Source organism: Tiliqua scincoides, chromosome 1 (genome assembly GCF_035046505.1).
Source record: "Tiliqua scincoides isolate rTilSci1 chromosome 1, rTilSci1.hap2, whole genome shotgun sequence".
Classification (NCBI taxonomy): Eukaryota; Metazoa; Chordata; class Lepidosauria; order Squamata; family Scincidae; genus Tiliqua; species Tiliqua scincoides.
Genome location: NC_089821.1, coordinates 238477405 through 238497547, shown reverse-complemented (window position 1 = coordinate 238497547; position 20143 = coordinate 238477405). Strand labels below are relative to the sequence as shown.

The 20143-nt window shown below is 43.7% G+C and overlaps 1 protein-coding gene across 1 annotated transcript; it reads left to right on the top strand.

The window, feature by feature from the left end:
* Positions 1-108: 108 nt before the first annotated feature.
* On the top strand, positions 109-12482 carry YIPF3 (Yip1 domain family member 3). Its single transcript, XM_066611570.1, has 9 exons — positions 109-336; positions 3829-4029; positions 5181-5287; positions 5959-6004; positions 9175-9267; positions 9515-9646; positions 10141-10254; positions 11131-11254; positions 12014-12482. The coding sequence occupies exons 1-9, from the start codon at positions 241-243 to the stop codon at positions 12133-12135; spliced, it is 1035 nt and encodes a 344-aa protein (XP_066467667.1). The 5' UTR covers positions 109-240; the 3' UTR covers positions 12136-12482.
* Positions 12483-20143: the final 7661 nt, after the last annotated feature.

The following is a 20143-nucleotide window of genomic DNA, read 5'->3' as shown; positions in this document are numbered from 1 at the left end:
CTGTGTACGTTCGTGTCGGGAGCAACCAAGATGGCGCCGGGTCGAGGCCTGCTCTCGGGAAACATCGCGAGAGTTCTCGCGCCTCCACGTCCACTGCTTACCTGGGGCGGTCCGCAGCCTCTGAGCCTCGGTACATCCGGGTCCTCCGCACTCCCTCCGCAGTTAGGCCTTGTTGCCTCCGGGCATCGCCGCTGAAGGGGAGGGGGGAGCGCTCGCTCCCCCGCAGCCGCTGGTGGGACCATGTCCGGCCCCGGGGCGGCCTCGGCCGCAGGAGCCGCAGGAGTGAGGGCCGGTGCGGGCCCTGCGGAGTGGGGAGCCTTCGAGGACAACATGCAGGTACGGGCGGGGGCGCCGGGCCCGGCGGGTTCAGTGGGCGAGCAGGGGGCGCTGCGGCACTGGGCAGGCCTGGAGCCCAGTCCCGTCGGGGCCACTCAGGAGCCAGTCTCATCAGAGTCAGCGAGGCTTCTCCCAGGAAGGCGTGGAGAGGGCGGCAGCCGGAAAGCCCCTACTGTGCCTGTCTTTACCTTTGGATAGAATAGAACTTTCTCAAACTTTTAGCACCAGGACCCACTTTTCAGAATGAGAATCTGTCAGGCCCCACCGGAAGTGATGTCATGGTCCATGAGTGACATCATCAAAAAAGGAAGGGTTCTAACAATCCTAGGCTGCAATCCTCCCAGTCGGCAGCAGCAAAGAAGGCCAATTCTATGCTTGGGATCATTAGAAAAGGTACTGACAACAAAACGGCTAATATTATAATGCCGCTGTACAAATCGATGGTAAGACCACATCTGGAGTATTGCGTTCAGTTCTGGTCACCACATCTCAAAAAAGACGTAGTGGAAATGGAAAAGGTGAAAAAGAGAGCGACTAAGATGATTACTGGGCTGGGGCGCCTTCCTTATGAGGAAAGGCTATGGCGTTTGGGCCTCTTCAGCCTAGAAAAGAGGCGCCTGCGGGGTGACATGATTGAGACATACAAAATTATGCAGGGGATGGACAGAGTGGATAGAGAGATGCTCTTTACACTCCCACATAACACCAGAACCAGGGGACATCCACTCAAATTGAGTGTTGGGAGAGTTAGGACAGGCAAAAAAAAATGTTTCTTTACTTAGCGTGTGGTTGGTGTGTGAAACTCCTTGCCACAGGATGTGGTGATGGCATCTGGCCTGGATGCCTTTAAATGGGGATTGGACAAGTTTTTGGAGGAAAAATCTATTAGATGTTACAAGCCATGATGCATATGTGCAACTTCCTGATTTTAGAAATGGGCTATGCCAGATGCAAGGGAAGGCACTAGGATGCAGGTCTCTTGTTGTCTGGTGTGCTCCCTGGGGCATTTGGTGGGCCTCTGTGAGATACAGGAAACTGGACTAGATGGGCCTATGGCCTGATCCACTGGGGCTGTTCTTATGTTCCCCATGCTTATCCAGGAGTAAGTCCCATGTACTATCTTTGTTAAAAGCATACATATAGTGGCCTGTTAAAAGTACAGATCTGTAACATGTCCCCAAATGCAGTTACGTACCTTGGTAGCATCAAGTCTAATATGTTGAAAATAAAATATTGAAATGAATGAGGACCAACCTGGTGAGTCCCAACCCACAGTTTGTTTAAGAAACACTGAAACAGAGGTATTTTGACAGGGTCTCTTTCATTGTGTTCTGCATTAAATTCTGCATTGAACTGAATTTTGACCATTAGTGTCAAGCTCAAGTTGTTGCCCCTGAAGCTTGTTGCCCAGTGCAGTTGCTACCCTCTGCACCTCCTTAGCTATGCCACTGGCTAGGGTTACCAGTTATGGGGGGCAGAGTGCCTCTACTTTAACCATTGTAAAGAAGAGGGAATTTGAGTAGGTGCAGCTTTTTGAACCCTTCCATGCTGAGCTGCACTGGCCAAAATTCCTCTTCTATACAATGATTAAATGTAGAGGCACTCTGCTCCCCTCTTTTGTATCTGGTAACCCTGTGCAGATTACACTCTGTTGGCATGGTTGCATCAGCACTGGAAAGTTGGATAGGGTTTGGCCTTCAGTACCTTTTTGGTGTGTTAAGAGGCCATTCATTTACCCTTAGCCATGCTGGGGTTCCCAGAAGCAGGAGCCAGTTATATGGGGGGGGCGGGGGGCAACAACACTTCATGTTGAAAGACACACATGTGGTAACATATTCCAACAAAATAAGGAAGACATTCAGGACTCCTCCACAAAACGGGAAGCGGAGCACGATCGCCCCACTCTCACTTTCCCTGTCCCGAGGAGCCCTGCAGGCGCTCGCACCCAGCTCCCCACAGCCAGGGACGGCTGCTACAGGGACTGGAGGGTGCACCCCAGTCCCTGCAGCCTGGTCAAAAGTGAACGTGGAGCAATCGCGCACCACTTCCGGTTTAGTGGAGCGGGGTGCGATAGCTCCGCTGTCACCTTCCCTGACCCGCTGTCACCTTCCCTGACCCGAGGAGCCCTGCCGAAGGCCGCGCAGGGCTCCCCACACCCCAGGAGTGTCCCCCTGAGCGGTGTGATCCTGGGGATTGCGCCACTGCCTCCTCCCTGCCTCCTGGCTGCCCCCGCCCCTTAAGGGGAAAGGGACCAGGACCCTCAGGCTGGGGCATCGCAACGCCTCAGTTTGAATACCACTGGGTTAATTTGATCATGAAAAAGCATGAGTTGTACTGTTGTATACTATGTAGCTGTGCTTCTGTAAAGTTATGATGACTTTCCAAAGGTGACAAAATGTCATTGGCCAGTTTGCTATGGACTTCCCTACAGCATTGTCTGTCCTTATTTCATTAACAGTCCAATTCTATGCGTGGCTACTCAGAAGTTTGTCCCACTATAGTTAATGGAACCTACTTCCAGGTAAGTGTGCACAGGATTGCAGCCTAAGAGCAGTGGAACTGTTTTTGATAAACCAACAGACTAGTGTCCTAAATAAAGTGGTAGCAGCTTTCTCTTTATTATGACTTTACACACTGATGATTGCTAAGATTTGTGGGTAAAGAGTTCCAACTAGTTTTGCCTTCTGTGGTTATAAATGCCTAAAAACCCCTAGTTTCGTGCAATGCAGTTTTCCAGAACTTCAGGTCTCTTGTGTTGATCTCTAGTAGTTTTGTAGTGTGTGTATTTGGGGTTTTTTGTACTGAGTTGTCTGGTGGTTCATTTTGTCACAGGTGCTTGAAGCTCCTGAGAGTAGAATGCTTATCTTTTTTTTAATAATAATAATAATACAGGTATTTATATACTGCCTTTCTTGGTCTTTATTCAAGACTTTATTCAAGGCGGTTTACATAGGCAGGCTTATTTAAATCCCCATAGGGATTTTTACAATTGAAAGAAGGTTCTTTCTTTCAAGAACCACAACATTCAGGTGTTTCATTCTGATCTGGTTTCACATTCTGGCCTCCATCCTCCCACGCTCAGAGCAGATGGAATAGCTCGGCTTCAGCTTGTCAGCTGCTTCAAGGTCGCACGGTGCCGGTGGCCTCGAACTGGCGACCTTGTGGACCTTAAGTTGTGACTGCATTTGCTAGTTGCATTTCTCTTCATAATGTCCGGTGGTAGCTTCTAATAACCTTTTGGCATGAAGATCATTTGGAGGAATAGAGTGTCACCTTACTCCTCCTAAGAATTGGGATTTATTTGCGTGAGTGATTAGGAGGGCAATATTCAGGAATGGTGATACTTCTAGTCCTTTTGAACCTTTTTCTTCTGTTTCCCCTCAAGGTAAGACTTGATGAGAACATGTTTCTGCCTTCTCTATGGTTGTTGGGCTGCTTCTCTGAGTAGATATTGTCTGCTTTTAATTGTTTGCATATTCCCCCATTATTCAGGGTGGTGGCTCTGCTGTGATTGACATGGAGAATATGGATGACACATCTGGTTCCAGTTTTGAAGACATGGGTGAGATGCACCAACGTATGAAGGAAGAGGAAGAAGTGGATGCAGAAGCGGCAGCTGCAGATGAGGAAGATGGAGAATTCTTGGGAATGAAAGGCTTTAAGGGACAGTTGGGTCGGCAGGTAGCTGATCAGGTAAGCAAGTTTGTTTGCTCCTCTGCTTTGGTGAGTGGAATTCTGAGCCCAGGAGACAGAAGTGTGAGAAACCAGCTATCTGATCATAGTCATCTGGGGACAATGTCTTGGTACTTTGTCCTGTGTTTGTCTGTCTTTTGCAGATGGACAATGTGTAGTCTGGAAGAAAAAAAAGTGGACTACTCACCTTACCATACTTAGACATTCAGTGTAGCAGTGTTGGGTGTAGCATTTTGGTGCTACTTGAGGAGCAGCCTGAGATGCTGCGTTGGTGTGGCAGAAAAGTCATGGCAAGAATTAGACAACAGACACAGGTTTCAGAGAGGTTGAAAGTGCTGGAAGCAGGAGCAAGAATGAAATCAAGGGAGAAGTGAAGTGCCCTCTCCCAGCTCCTGACCCAGCCTTTTATTAAGTCTCAAAGCACATGATATAAGATTACGTAGTTGGGAAATTTCCACAAGGATGCTACTTTTCATACCGGCTGTCTACTAGCTAGTTCTAGCTTCACCGCAAACACATTCCTAGATAAGATTCTTCTTCCTAGCATTCTGCTGCTCACAGGCACAGAGTTCAATGACCCAACATATTTTCAAGGGCAGTTGAGTGTGCCCAAACTGCGCAGGTGTGCCTGACTTGTCCTTGATGCCAAATATGCTAAGACATCTTACCTCAGTGCCTGGGCATATAATACTACAGTTGGGTTAATAAAACCCATCTCCCAGAACTAGATTTAGCTCTTTCTGCTCCCTCCAAGTATCCAAACAGTTTCCTTGTTTCTCTCTTAGGTCTGAGAGACACCAATAAATCAGTTTACATGCAGACTCTCCTGCTTGTTTAATAGTCCCTATGCATTTCTGCCTGGAGATGGTGTGGAAGACTGAACTTTGTGCATGAGTAGGAAGCAGTTACTTGTAGAGATAGTGGCATCTACCAACAGTTTCAAGCCAGTGTCTGGATTTGGCAGCAGCACAACTATCCAGTGCATGACTGCAAAGATCAGTAAAGGTGAAATGGAGAAGGGCTGTGGTCACTTAAGTGTGGGGATTTATACTGATCCCTGTGGAAAAGTAGAAAGAATAGTAATAAATCAGTCACCTTTGTCCATGAGAGATGAGAACTTGATTTGATGCATTACTTTCTCTTTTCTTAAGATGTGGCAGGCTGGAAAGAGACAAGCCTCAAAGGCCTTCAATCTGTATGCCAATATTGATATCCTCAGGCCCTACTTTGATGTTGAGCCAATCCAAGTTCGGAACAGGTACAGTAGATTGTTCTTCATGTTCTGCTTTTGCCATGTCTACCAGTGGCCAAGGCTGCCATTTATATGTGAAGCTATGTTAATAGCATAGGCACAGTCCAGTCCAGAATTCACTTATTTCCTGTCCAACATCTTTCTATATAATAATAAGCTAGTTATGACCTTAAGTTCCAGAGAAAAGTAATGCACTACTCTTTTGTTGGCTGATAGACCTTTTATGAGGCAGCCTTGTGAGGGGTGGTCAAAGATTCTCCTACTTATGCTTTCACTCCTCAAACAAGTTTTTTTCAGGCTGTTTCACTTTCAATCTTTCGATGTTGTTGTATGAACACAACAGGGCTTGGGGGGGTCAGCTTAGCAGATTTCCTTAGTTTTTATATTTCCTGTTCAGTGAGTAGAAATTGGATTTCCATTAATTTTTCATACACTATAGTGATGATTTGGAGATACAAATTGCTGGTCACCCCTGGGGCCAAATTACATGTTATGTTGAATATGTTTGATCCTGTTTTTCTTTCTCTTAATATCATCTGCTGAGAAGGGTTCGGGTTTGGGCTATGATGAGGGGTGCTGAGGTTTTTATATGTTTTTAATTTTTGTCTTGACAAAAATCTCCTCTCCTAAACTATTTTTGCTATTGAAACTCTCCTGTACTACTTGTTCTCATTCAGGTTGTTGGAGTCCATGATACCCGTGAAGATGATTAATTTTCCTCAGGTGAGCTTGTGTACGCAAATACTAGGCTGAAGTTTTGTTTCTTAGCCTGTCAGAACTGAGAATGTCCTAAGAACAAAGAGCTTCTAACCTCCAGGTAGATTGACTTGTGGATTTATTTTCTGCTTCATTTTCCCAGTCTTTAAAGTTGGTATTGAACAGAGGTGCCTGTGTTTCGTCATGGATGCTCAGTGATATTTTCCTGGTGATGATGACAACAAAACTTTAGTGTAGATTGCTTGTCACATTCCAAATGTAGTTGGGCAGAAAATCAAAGCTTTACCACCGTAAAGTAGGGATTGAGGAGTCCTTTCCCACTGGATGCAGTAAATCTGTCAAAGATGTTTGGTCAAACTTGCCAAGCAAGTGGGAGGAGTGATTCATTTCATGATACCTTTTTTTTTTTTACTGATCAAGAAGTTGTCATTTGAGGTTTGCCTCACTATGCAGCATTTTCACTCCTCTTTCTCAATTTGTAGGTTTATCACTATATAATAAGTTTTAGGAGTACATCTTTCCCCACTATCTGTACGTTCATAAGAACAGCCCCACTGGATCAGGCCATAGGCCCATCTAGTCCAGCTTCCTGTATCTCACAGCGGCCCACCAAATGCCCCAGGGAGCCCACCAGATAACAAGAGACCTGCATCCTGGTGCCCTCCCTTGCATCTGGCATTCTGACATAGCCCATTTCTAAAATCACATAATGGCTTGTAACCCCTAATGGATTTTTCCTCCAGAAACTTGTCCAATCCCCTTTTAAAGGCATCCAGGCCAGATGCCATCACTACATCCTTAGTATTGGCAACCATCAGTCTCGAAAGACTATGGTATCGCGCTCTGAAAGGTGGTTCTGGCACAGCATCTAGTGTGGCTGAAAAGGCCAATCCGGGAGTGACAATCCCTTCCACACCGGGAGCACGTCCAGTCTGTCCCTGGCCTGTCTCCCTGGCTATGGGCCTGCCTTCCTTTGCCTCTTTGCCTCAGACTGCTGGCAAAGTGTCTCTTCAAACTGGGAAAGGCCATGCTGCACAGCCTGCCTCCAAGCGGACCGCTCAGAGGCCAAGGTTTCCCACTTGTTGAGGTCCTAAGGCCTTCAGATACATCCTGGGGCAAGGAGTTCCACAGACTGACTACATGCTGAGTAAAGAAATATTTTATTTTGTCTGTCCTAACCCTCCCAACACTCAATTTTAGTGGATGTCCCCTGGTTCTGGTGTTATGTAAAGGTGTAAAGAGCATCTCTCTATCCACTTTATCCTTCCCATGCATAATTTTGTATGTCTCAATCATGTCCCCCCTCAGGCGCCTCTTTTCTAGGCTGAAGAGGCCATTTTATCTGTACTGTGCGTATTAAGACCATCCCTCTTTATCAGTGTCAAAATTTTCAGTGCACAGTCTGGGAAGCAGCTGTGTGATACGCACTGTCTGATGTATAGTGCATCCGTACACTTTCAAGACATGCATTATACTCTCCCTTTTACAGTGGATCTGGTTTTGTGTTGTATTTCAACAAATTTTTGTGAATATGGTTTGTAAAGAACAGAAGTTTTTAAGAATTGAGAAAAGTGGGAAAATGAGTGAAATGTAAGAGTTGCTCAGAGTTTGCAGCTAAAACGAGGGGCTAAATCTCATTATGTAATGTTAGAACTTCTGAAACATTTTCATTGTTGACTTATCTCTTTATTGATGCTATATAGTGTTGTTGTTGTTCTGTCATGCCACACAATACCTTATTGTATTGGACATTTAGAGTGATTTTTGGGTGGACCTAGAAAGGTTTTGGAATGAATTTGTCCCATTTAAATTAGTGTAATTGTGATTATCCAAATTCTTGCTTCAAGGACTGTTTTATGAACAAATTAGGTACAGATAATGAGGGAAGAGTGCATTGCCAAACCTCCCTCTTGACAGTCCTGTTTTTCTTCCCTTTTCTTCTCTGCCTTCCGCACTTGCCCCTTTCCCATGATGCCATTTAGCGTACTCCAGTGTCGCAGTGAGCTTGTGTTGGTAGGAAAGGCAATACTATTCTGACTGCCTCAATGTCAAAGAGCAGCTGGCCTGCCTTTGGTCTGACTGGTGATTTGCCTGGGCACCATTGATGATCCTAGAATCTACTTTCCAAGTTTGTGAATGTATTATATGAAATTAAATTATCTAACTGTATCCATCAGCATTTGTATGGTACTGATGTCAGTAGTATAGTCTCAGAGCCATTTGCTGGAAAGGGCAGGAAACACTTACTGCTTATAAAGCAGCATAATTGGTTTCTATTGCTGCTAGTTGTACTTCTGCCATTTCTCCACAATGAATTATGTAATGTGTGAATGAGGATTTGGATGCTTTTTCTAATTGACTGGTACCAATGGCTCCCATAAGCCAGGGGTTCCCAAAGTATATGTTGCAACACCTTAGGGCAAGGGTGGGCAAACCCCAACTCGGGGTCATTTGTGGCCCTTGAGGGCCCCCAGTTCGGCCCACAGGGAAGCCCCAGTCTCCATTGAGCCTCTGGCCCCTCGGAGACTGTTGGAGCCTGTGCTGGCCTGCAACTGCTAGTCATGACCACCACACGTGAGCCGCGGACTGAGTTAAAGCAAGGCATTTTATGGTCTCCATGTGTTTTCTGCTTTTCGCTGGATATTATTTTAACCCCCCCCCTTGCCTCTGAACAACTTATGTCTCCATTTGTTTCTGGCTTGGTCTGTATGTTTTCACTGTGCAAGAGGTGTGTGGGAAACCGTTCACAGTTCTCATGTGGTTTTACATGCCTGTATTATAGTTCTCATGTTTGTTATAAATAAGCTTAGTAAAAATTCATTCATATAAATTCATTCAGCCATATCTAATGTATTCATTTATGTAAATTTATTCACATTTGAAATGTAAATTAATTCTTTTTTCCCCGGCCCCCAACACAGTGTCAGAGGGATAATGTGGCTCTCCTGCCAAAATGTTCGCCCACCCAGACCTTATGGCATCTGGCACACTCACCTTCCTGCCTGTTCGCCAGGTGATGCCATTTTGGTTCTCATGAAATTTCATGAAATTTAGGCGCTGCCATCTTGGATTAAGAGATCCAAGATGGCAGCATTAGAGGCTGCAGGAGCAACGTGACTGAGGTAAGTTTGGGACCCGTAATCTAATAAATTGCAACTGTTTCTACTCTTTTACAGAAGATAGCTGGTGAGCTTTATGGTCCACTCATGTTGGTCTTCACACTAGTTGCCATCTTGCTACATGGAATGAAGACGTCGGACACCATTATTGTAAGGAGGAAAACCTGTTTTCTTGGCAGATTACTAACCAAAGTTTCACTTAGCTGTTGAACTTTATTTGCAAGGACATTGACAGGATTTGGACTTTGCCTGGTGAGGGAGAATTTTTTACTGAGGTGCAGTTAATGACTACTGCAATCTTCACTTGGATCATGTCCTTATGACAAATGTTGCTTGATAGCCTCATTCTCAGTTTGTGTGAAGTGGCTGTTTAGCATTCTCTTTGTTCTTTCTGTAGAGAGAAGGCACATTGATGGGTACAGCAATTGGTACCTGTTTCGGTTATTGGCTAGGCGTCTCGTCTTTCATCTACTTCTTGGCGTATTTATGCAATGCCCAGATCACCATGGTGCAAATGTTGTCACTGCTGGTAAGTAAGAGTTAGTTTCTCAGCTGCCTAGTAGAGTAAGGAAGCAGGAGTGTAATCTTCCCTCATAGTTAATTACTGGCTATATATCTGTACCAAATATAGAGGAACAGCTCTCATTTGCTATATCTGGCCAGGGTGTTACTCTGCGTACACCCAAGGCCAGAGGTGAGGTGTTTTTCTTATGGGAGGGGAATGATGGGAGTGAAATTCGGTGGTTCTGGTTAGCTTCCAAAGAGAAATGTAATTCACCCCTGCAAGCCTGTATGAAGACTAAGCCCATTGGTTAGCTAGCATGCCTGAGACCTAACTTATAATGGCTCTAGTAGCCAGGCATAATTCTTCCATTCAGCTGTAGTTCATTGACCCCCATATAGCTCCAGAAGATTTGGGGTGTTTCAGAGAGAACATGCAATAAGAACTTATTGCTGCAACTTCTACATAGGAGTTTTCATGTGCCTTTGTGCTGATTTCAGGGTGTGCTTCCTTCTTTTCAGGGCTATGGCCTTTTTGGGCATTGCATCACTCTGTTGGTCACCTACAACATCCACTTTCACTCTCTTTTTTATATCTTCTGGCTGGGGATTGGTGGCCTTTCCACACTACGAATGGTGAGTAACAGCAGCCATGTAGAAGTTCCAGGCATATGAGATTTTATAAGGGGTTCAAAGGCATATGCAATAGTTCTTACCTTAGCCTTGATTGGGATCGACTGTTGATTGCTCTGCAGTAAATAGTAAACTTACCTTAAATCTTGTCATCAATATATGTTACATCAGTAGCTGAAAGTCCTTTGTGCCTCTTTCAAAATTAACATTTGTCATTCAAAGTAAGTTAGAGCTGATTGATCAGCATTAAGCTGTATGGTGTAGTTATTTTCTGTCAGAAGAACAAAGGAACACCCTTTAATTGCCCCAACTATAAAGAACACAGGTTGAAGGAATGACGGCTCTGGTGTATGGCAGGTTCTGTGGATATGTTTAGGCTGTTGATCCAGGGATCTGAAAGATGTTCCGTTTTTTGAAAGGAAGGGTGTGCAGTTTGCGTCATAAGTCATGGGAACATGACATGAAACAGCCTGATTCATTTGGTGGCAAGCGTAGATTCCCTAAGGCCCTTGCTAATTCATGCAGCATTTCCTTATTATCTGCTATTACCAGCAGGCAGTAACTGTTTCCTCAGTGTGGCACATTACCCATGAAATCTTACTTAAATACCCTAGTTCTAGTAGTACTCCAAGGCATGGTTACAGCCCCTGATGCAGCTGGAAATCTGGTATTTTTAAAAAGGGGGCAAGAGACTTGAAAAGGTCAGTTACTTATTCATGTGAAACAGTCACAATTTTGAGGATCTTTCTATCTGCTGAATTCTGTACGCAGTGGTAAAGTTATAGGAACTGATAGCTCTGTCACTTCTTCGTATTTGTCTTTTAGATTTTACCACTAGTGTCAATACATCTGTAAGTTATAGATTCTTGTCTTTGCTAGGTTGCTGTGTTGGTATCTCGCACCGTGGGGCATACCCAACGACTCATCTTATGTGGAGCACTTGCTGGCCTGCACATGCTCTTCCTCCTTTATCTGCACTTTGCTTATCACAAGGTAGTTGAAGGTAAGAGAACGGAACGGATGACTTTTTGTTCTGGAGGAACACATCTCCAGGCTCTCTTTGCAATGAGATATCAGTTGCTATGTTTTTACCTTGCTGGTTCAAAGACTTCAAACCCTCCACATGAGGGATCCATTGGGTTTCCAGGAGTTTTACACCACTTGCTTCTTGCAAGCAGGTTGCTGTTCAGATCTCATAATGGCATGTAGTGAACCCTGTACTGTCTTTGGACCATTTCACATACAGTGATTCTCCACTCACATGTTCATGTACACTGGCAACCATGTAACCGGTCTGCTACTTATACGCATATAAGATGCGGGGATTGTCCATATTTTATGATTGTCACTATTTCTGGCACACAATTCTGTTCCTCATTAAAAAGGTACAAGTTTTTGTGCACTTCTGAATCAAGGACTTGCATCCACCCTTCCTCCATCATTACTGCAGCCTTGGAAGGCAGGTTGGATTTGCACTGTTGTTCCCACCAGCTGCCTAAATGTTCTTCTAATTTTACCTGCTGACAATAGCTAAAAGTACTCGGCTGTTCTTTCATAATGTGGCTCCTTCACAATTCCGTCTAAAGGCCAGCCCCTCCTTTGGCATACTGCACCAATTATGAGAAAGATATGTTTTGGAACATGTGCAAAGATGATTTCTGAAAGGCTAAGAACCAAAGTAATGCAAGACAAAATGTGACAAGCTCTGATGCAAAGACATCCTGTTGTTATTAACCAGACCTGTTACTCTTCTTGCTCACAGGTATCCTGGACACATTGGAAAGACCCAACATCCCTCCATTTCAGAGAGTTGCCAGAGACATTCCAATTGTTTCCTCTACTGTACTGAATGTAACAGTCAAAGCAGCAGAACTGACCTTGTAGCCTTACAGACTTGGGTGTGCACTCCTGCCTCTACATAGGTCATGTATTTTGCTGCTGTTACCTGGGAAAGGGACGAAGGAGCAGTAGCAGGACTTGGTTTTATCTGCAGATCTCCTCTTGGAAGTGAGGGCAGAAGGCTCCCAGCATGTTCCAAGGAGCTGCGCTTATCTGGCTTTGGCCCAGTTGTGCTGGGTAGCGCCGTTCTCCTGGTCTGTACACATTTAGGTGGGATTGCATTGTTCACTCATTTTTCCTCCATGCACCCTTTGTGCTTGCTCTTGTCTCTTCAGTCTGTGTACTTGTACTCCTTTCCTTTGCCAATGAAGAATTAAATTAAATGGATATTGGTTCTGGGCAATATCTCTTCCATTGGAGCCAGCTCTAAGATCAAGAAGACTAAGAGTTCTGTGCTGTTTTCTCTTTGGGCTTGAAAATCCAAACAAAACTGTGGTTATAAATTCCTTCATTCAAAATGCTTGTGAGAGGCAGCAGCAGCAACATTTGGCTTTGCTTGACTCAGAGACTGGCAGACAACCACCTGTCTTTGCCACCAGTTCACGAAAATCTCTCTGTGATCTGCAAAATACAAATTTAAGCATGTACTATCTTCAGCATCCTGTAAACTATATACTACATATAATGTCTTATATGTTGCATTGGTTTAGTTCACTGCTTGTAGTGTAACAATATTGGATTCAATTAGGAGCTTATTTTGCTGCTCTGGTCTTCAACAGTGCAGGACATGTGTCCAGAGCAGGAAGACACTAGGGATTAAAAAATAAGACTAATGATATTGTGTGGCACCCAAGTAAATCTGTGGTGCAGCCACAAGTGGAATACTGTGTGTAGTTCCAGTCACCACACCTCAGAAAAGATATTATAGAGCTGGAAAAGGTGCTAAAGAAGGCAACAATGAAACTAGGGTTGGAGCACCTTCCTTATGAGGAAAGACTGCAATGTTTGGGGCTTTTTAGCTTGGGGAAAAAAGGCAATTAAGGAGAGACACAATTGAAGCTTATAAAATTATACATGGCGGAGAGGTTTTCCTCCTCCTCTCACAATACTAGAGCCAGGGGTCATCTGATGAAACTGTGATTGATGGGAGATTTAGGATGGAAAAAGGCAGTTCTTCACATGGTAATCTGTGGAATTAATGAACACATCTTGTGACAATGGCTGGAACCTTGGATGGCTTTGAAAGAGGTTTAGACAAAGGAATGGATGACAGATCTAGCAATGGCTTCTACTTGCACTGGCTATGTGCTACCTTCAGGTTCAGCAGCAGCATACCTCTGAATACCAGTTGCAAGGGAGTGGTGGTGGGAGCGAAATATGCTTCTCTCTCCTGCTCATGCATTTCGTAGAGACAGCAGGTGGGCCACTATGGGAATCAGAATGTGAACTAGGTGGACCCTTGGCTTGATCCAGCAGGACGTTTCTTATGTTGCTAATCAAGCAGTGCCTCTAAGTTTGAACCGTGCATGCAGTTTGAAGTAGGCTCAACTTGCCACCTTTCAAATCTCCCTGTGATCTGTCTGAAAGGAACAGATTTAAGCTGTAACTGGGACTACTGCTGACAGTTGCAGAATTCTGCTCTTGCTATGGCCACTACAGCAATCTTTTAAATGTATCATAGGTTCAGTGAGACTCTTCCAGTGTACATATTTTTCACACAAGTTGTGACTTTTGCTAGAAGACAAAGAACTTCAGTTTACTTCTTCACGTTACTCTAGCTCTCTTTTTTAAAAAACTGAACTCTTACCACTAGCCTATGTATCAAAAATATCAGTCCTTACCAAGTTAATTTAGGACTTTTTCTTGTCAGAACACTGACTAGAATTCAGTGTGATAAAGTCCAATGTATCCTGCAAAATACTGTACATCAGCTAGTGGGAGAATAACACGGGTAGCAATTTTACAGTAATTATGAAGATACATTGTAATCACTGTCACCTGTGAAAACCACAGATCAACTAGATTTATGAGAGCTGATAGAATGATAGATCATACGTTTATTAGTTTTTCCATGATCCTAGCTTGAGGCTTTTGTCACTCAACCAAGGAAGACATACTGGGAAGAAAAAACATATTCTGGTGGTGAGTGTTAAGCATCAGTAAAAGCTCCCCCCTTTGAACCCACCCACAGCAATGAACATATATACTCCAAACCTGTTTGTTCGTTCTCTCTCTCTCTCACGCACACACACACACCATTTGTAGTTAGTTAGATGTGTGTCTCCCTATCCTGAAGTCTCAAAGCAACCTAATGTGCAAGTAAATGTGACCATCATAGTCTTTTAAAATGTGAAAGGTAAATCTTTATTATAAGCCTTAAAACCCCAGCTACTACTCTCAACCTTACTTCCTTTGTCTCTTACTCGAGGCAGTGCCTATCCATTCTCCATTTCCCATTTCTTTTACAGTCTGCATTGCCTTCTTCCTTTATCTTTCTGAACCTAATTGTCTGTTCAGTCCTACCAGCTAAAGGCTTGACATCAAAGAGCTGCAGCTGCTATTCTGTTCATGCAATAGAGCTTTCTGATCCCTTATTTTTATTGCATCTCCTCGTCATTGTCTCAAAGGTGCTCCTTAGGGTTAGAATACCCTCCCATATGGCAATCATTGTAGCACAGTGGTCTACAGCTGAGGGTCATGGAATTGGTAGGAATTTATACATACAAAATGCTGCATAAACAGAAATGCCTTCTGCTAAAGCAAGGGGCTGTTTGAATCCATGCCATTGTCTTCTGTCAGCAAAATTTTCTGGCTTCCTCCCTCTGTCCAGAAAATGAATATAGCAATAGTTTCCCAATCAACTTTTCTCATGGCCTGAACAGGTTAAAATTCTTTTACAGTATCTCCTAGAGTAGCAGTTTCCAAGCTGGGATACAGAAACCCCCAGGGGTACCTGCCAAGACCTTTAGGGGTACTTGAAAAATAAATGAATCATGGTGGAAAAGGGTAGTTCTGTATCAGCATGCCTTGCTGGACTGGTAAGGCAGGAAGGAATGCAGCTAGATGACTGTGAAAGCCCCAGAAACTGCTAGTTTCTGATCATCAATTCGTGTATTATCAGTTATGGATCAGTAGTTGAAAACATACATTTGAAATAACAGCAACTATATTATCAACATTTTACTAATATGAGGGATACAATTTATGAGAATGGGCTGCCAAGGGGTATGCAACTGGGGAAAAAAACACATTTGCAAACCACTGTCCTAGAGGCGATACAGTTTAGGCCTGGTGAAGGTGGAATTCGAGTGTGTTACTTTATAGCAGGATTGGAAGAGGGAGAATGTGCCTGCAGTTGTCTGCCAAGCAATAATAAAGAGCTCTTAATGGAAGTTCAAAACATCCCTAGAGTCCCCTTTCCAGCACTATTCTGTCTAATAATAGCCCTTCTAATGGAACAGAATTTAATTGAAAACTGCAACTAATTTTGCGGCAGAGTTGCAGCATCTGTGCCTGAAATAATCTGTGTAGGCCTGTAGGACTGAAAAGATGCTGCTTTCTCACTAATTCTTTTTGGTTTTTATTTTTTTTTAAACCTGTGCTTTCACACAAGCATTGAGTGTACTTTTGACCTCAGAAAGCTACATTTGGTTTGGGGTTTTAATTTCTTCAATCAGCAATTTTCAACCAGTATGCCACAGCACCTTGGTGTGCCACTAATGGTCTGCAGGTGTACCTTAGGAGTTTGGGGTAGGGTAATTTATTAGTAGGGCCATTGGCGATGTGAGCCCCCTTTCAGCAGCATGGTGTGCCTTGTCAATAAACTGATGGTGTGTCCTGAAAATTTTAATGCCTTATCAGTGAGATGAAAAAGGTTGAAAATCTGACTTTGATTCTTTAGGATAGTTTATAAGCATGAACCTTTAGGGTTGGGGTGGGGAGCAGAAATGAAACCTTTTTCCTAGACATGGAAACAGTTGCCCAACCATCTAAAGTTCTTGAAGTTTCAGGTGAGTGTTTGGGAAAGTGAGAAAAGTTCCGAATTAACAGTATATACTAACAGTATTACTAACAGTATGTGTACACACACACACACACACACACACACACACACCCCACTTTTCAAATAAAAGTTCACAAAGCAGTTTAAACAGAAAATCAAATAACTAATGGCTCCCTGACCCAAAAGGGCTCACAATCTAAAAAGATGCAAAAGAACACCAGCAGATAGCCACTGGAAAAGACACTGTGGGGTGAGGAGGGCCAATTCAAAGCATATGAAGATGAGCTCTAGGACCTAGGGCACAATACTCAGAAGTAAGTCCTACTGTGTTCAATGGGACTTACTCCCAGGAAAGTGAGGTTAGGATTGCAACCCTAGTCACTTAACTAGTTCCAAAATAATTAAGGAGCCATAAAACACATAAAGCTTCTTATAGTGAGCCAGCCATCAACTCCCAAGTTACTATGCATCCTGGTAGTGGGTCTCCAGGGTCCTAGGCCTGTATTTCCCAGCCCTGCTCCCTGGATCTTTTTAACTGGAGATAGCAAGGATTAAACCTGGGATCTTCTGCACATAAGTATGCGTGTGGTCCTGAGTCAGTGTTTGTCCTAATGGCTGCAAGGAGTGCAAGGATTTTTATAAGAGGCTGACAGTCCAAGAGATTCACTCCTGTTTTAGAGCATGAGAAGTTGGATCAGATCAAAGCCCAACTTGCCAAGTATTCTTTGCAAGAACCCTAGCAACCAGCACACACTACATGGCTCACCAGAAATTGACCAGTGATCCACCTGTGAACCATGATCTACCTTCTACTCATCCCTGTTGTAACAGAGTCTTTAGCACCTTCATATTATACTAGTAATTATCCAGGGTTCCACAGTGTTTAAGCTGGGAATGTCAATATAGTTTTACAGTATGTACCTATTCCTAAAAGCAAGTTGCTGCCATGACATGGTTCAGCCATGCAGTAGCTACAAAGTGCAGGTATGACAAACCCAAGAAGATAAGTAACTCCACATGGCACTGGTGCCATTTTTGTAGGGCTTGAGTCCCACACATGCTTTATTAAAACAAAACAAGATGGTGTAACTACAGTCCTTAGTTGATAGCTTGCAACAACTCTGCATGCTGCCACTGCCCCTTTATCTTGCCTGTTCATGTCAAAGAGATTATTAGTTAGCTAATGTGATTTCTGGACACATTCCTAGACTAACACATGCACTCCTTTGAAAAGAAACAGAGGAGGATACAATTAGTAGAAGCCAAAGTAAACGGAGCTCAAAGTTGTACTATGAATGCTTAATTTAATCCCATGAGCTTGGCAAACACTGCGGAGAAAATGTGACTGTTTAACACACGCCTCAGCTACTCTGCTGGCTGTATATTGTCCTGACTGTATCTCCTGAGACTCAAAGGCATCAATGCAGACACTAGGCCATTAGTGAGCGGATAAGAAGCAAAATAAACCAGCTGAGGTTGCCATATCAGCCCCTTAATGTCCATGTATCTCTTCATGCATCTTACTTGTTTCCAGAATGCCTACTGTGAATCTTATTTAGGCTAATGCATACCTAGATTCTGCCACTAGTCAAGCTGCCTCTGGCACTTTTAAAAATAACAGCCCAAGTTGGCAATTTCCTAGATCACCATCAAGCTGCTCTGTTCCAGTTTTGCACCATTGGACTGCATTTGCTCCTTGCCATACAAAGGGAAGTGATGAGGCAGGCCTGTTGTCAAGGAGTGATTGCTTCGGGTCATAAAGTATCCAACCCATGTTTGCAAAGAAGCAAGTACTGTACAGTGTACACTGCAAGACCAGTCCAGAAAAATCACTGACACATTTGCAGTTGGCTAAGGAACCTTCCAAGCATATTTTTTTAAAGGTACAGAAGCCCCATGTTACATGTGTCTTCCTCTTGTACCTAATCAGCTCATTCACAGGGCCCAGTTCAGTTCCTTTCTGATAATGGTTTCTAAAATCTAGAAGTGCACAGTCACCAGATACAGAGCAATCTACTGATACCCTTTTTCTTGTAGTAGGATATCATATCAATGGCGCAGATCATATTGTCAAAGCCTCAGGGTTGTCACCTGAGCCTGGATTCTAATCTGACTTGTCCTACTATTTGGTTATGGCATGATCCCTGTGGTGATTAAAATGGAGCACAAGTTCTGCCTCAGGACACCTCTTGCAAGCGCTAAACAAGGGAGAGGCTATTATATTTCTAAGACTGTGTTTCTTATTTCTCCATCTCTAGCTATCCAGAAATTGATGCTCAATTGCTCATTTTATACCTCCTCTTAATTACATAGTAACATGGATTTTGCTTGAAGCCTGGACCCTTTGCAGATTAGTGATATATGAGCAAAGCCGCTTGCTTCCATGGTTTATTAATCTTCCCCACACCATTCAGTCCCAATGGCATATTCATCATTTGTTGATGGCTGAATGCTAACTATAATATCAGGGCTTCCTGTTTCTCCTTGGTACAAATCTGCTAGGAACCATGGTGTTTCTCTCACATGTTACAATCCTCTGCTGAGGAATTAGGATAAAACAAAAACTTACACTCCTTCCCCCTGCATTCCTTCAGTTGAATTAATAACAGAGAGCTACAGCTAAGAAAGCCCTGCATGGTGCGCTTGCTGAAGTCAGCAAAGCTTATTTGTAAAAATTCTGCCTGCCAGGCTCTTCCTTAATGCCAGCTACCACCCTCCAGTGGAGGAAAAGCAAAATCAGAGTTAGATGGGTTGAGACCACAACCTCCTTAGGGTAGAGACTGCCTCACTAAGCATGCTGCAGATGAATGCCTCCCTAGTTCATCCTGTCCTGTTGTACTTTCTTGCCAGGGGAAAAGCTCTTCCTTTCTCTGACTCCCACTCCTATTCTAATTGCTACTAACACAGAATTAGTTGTGTAAGCAAAACACAACCACTGACACAGTGGCCCAGGAGTACCACCTGTTTGGCATACCTGCTGTGCCTGATGGCTGCAGGGGACCTCACTTCTAGCCACACTACTGTCATACTATTATCATGGATGTGTACATAATACTATGAGAAAAGACAGCAATATCACTGGGAGAAGCAATGGCTGAGACAGGTGACAGGGCAATCACAGTGGGAGTGGGCAAGCCATCAGCAGGTTACTCAAGGAGACCTGGTGTGCCTGACATGGTCTGTGGGCTGCCAAATGACTAACAGGCCCTACACTACCATGTGCCCAACTGCTCAGTTGTCCCCAATGCTATTATTCCAACAAAGGAAATTCCATTGGGTTTTGCATTCCTTTGTCAGCTTTAGTAAAATCACATTATATTCTAGAACTCTAGATCTCTATGCACTGACCTCTGGGATTTGTGAGTCTGGCTTCCATTTCTTTATCTTTCATCAGAACAGTAAATCTTTCACTTTTTGGTGTGCATCAGTGCACATGTGCATGCATGCACAAACTCCCGTACTGTTTATATGCACAATAGCAGATGAGCGCCCCTTAAACTCTATGAGTGCCCCTTAAACGTTATGTCTGATGTCTACATGACTCCCATTCAATTCAGTCATTTAATAGGCTACCATTACATAAAGCAGTTCATAACTCTATAATGTGTAATGTATTTATCATTCCATAAGGGTAGTATATGGTTCTTTTGATCCACTCTAAGTGGATGGGCATGAATACTAATACTGTACTCCATAGGCTGCAAATCTTGACTTCCTTTACTTTCTGTTTACTCAAGAAACCAGGAAAATACCTCATGGATCAAAAGATGTAATCCTTCAGTACAGTACAGCTTACTCTGTTTGGGCTTCTGTTTCTTCCTCTTGTAGTGTTCATGCATACAGGAACAGATTCACATGGATCAGAGAGAACTGTACTTTCTGATTACTGCATATCACATGCTTCCAGGGATGAATCTTGGTATTCTGTGAAGTTTCTGGTTTTGAGCTGTGGCTGCCCACTCCTAAATAGAAGTCTATTTGGACTGCATTGTAAGATTAATTTTTCCACATGGATTCCTCCCAGGAAATTTTGCAAGAGTAGTTGGTTAG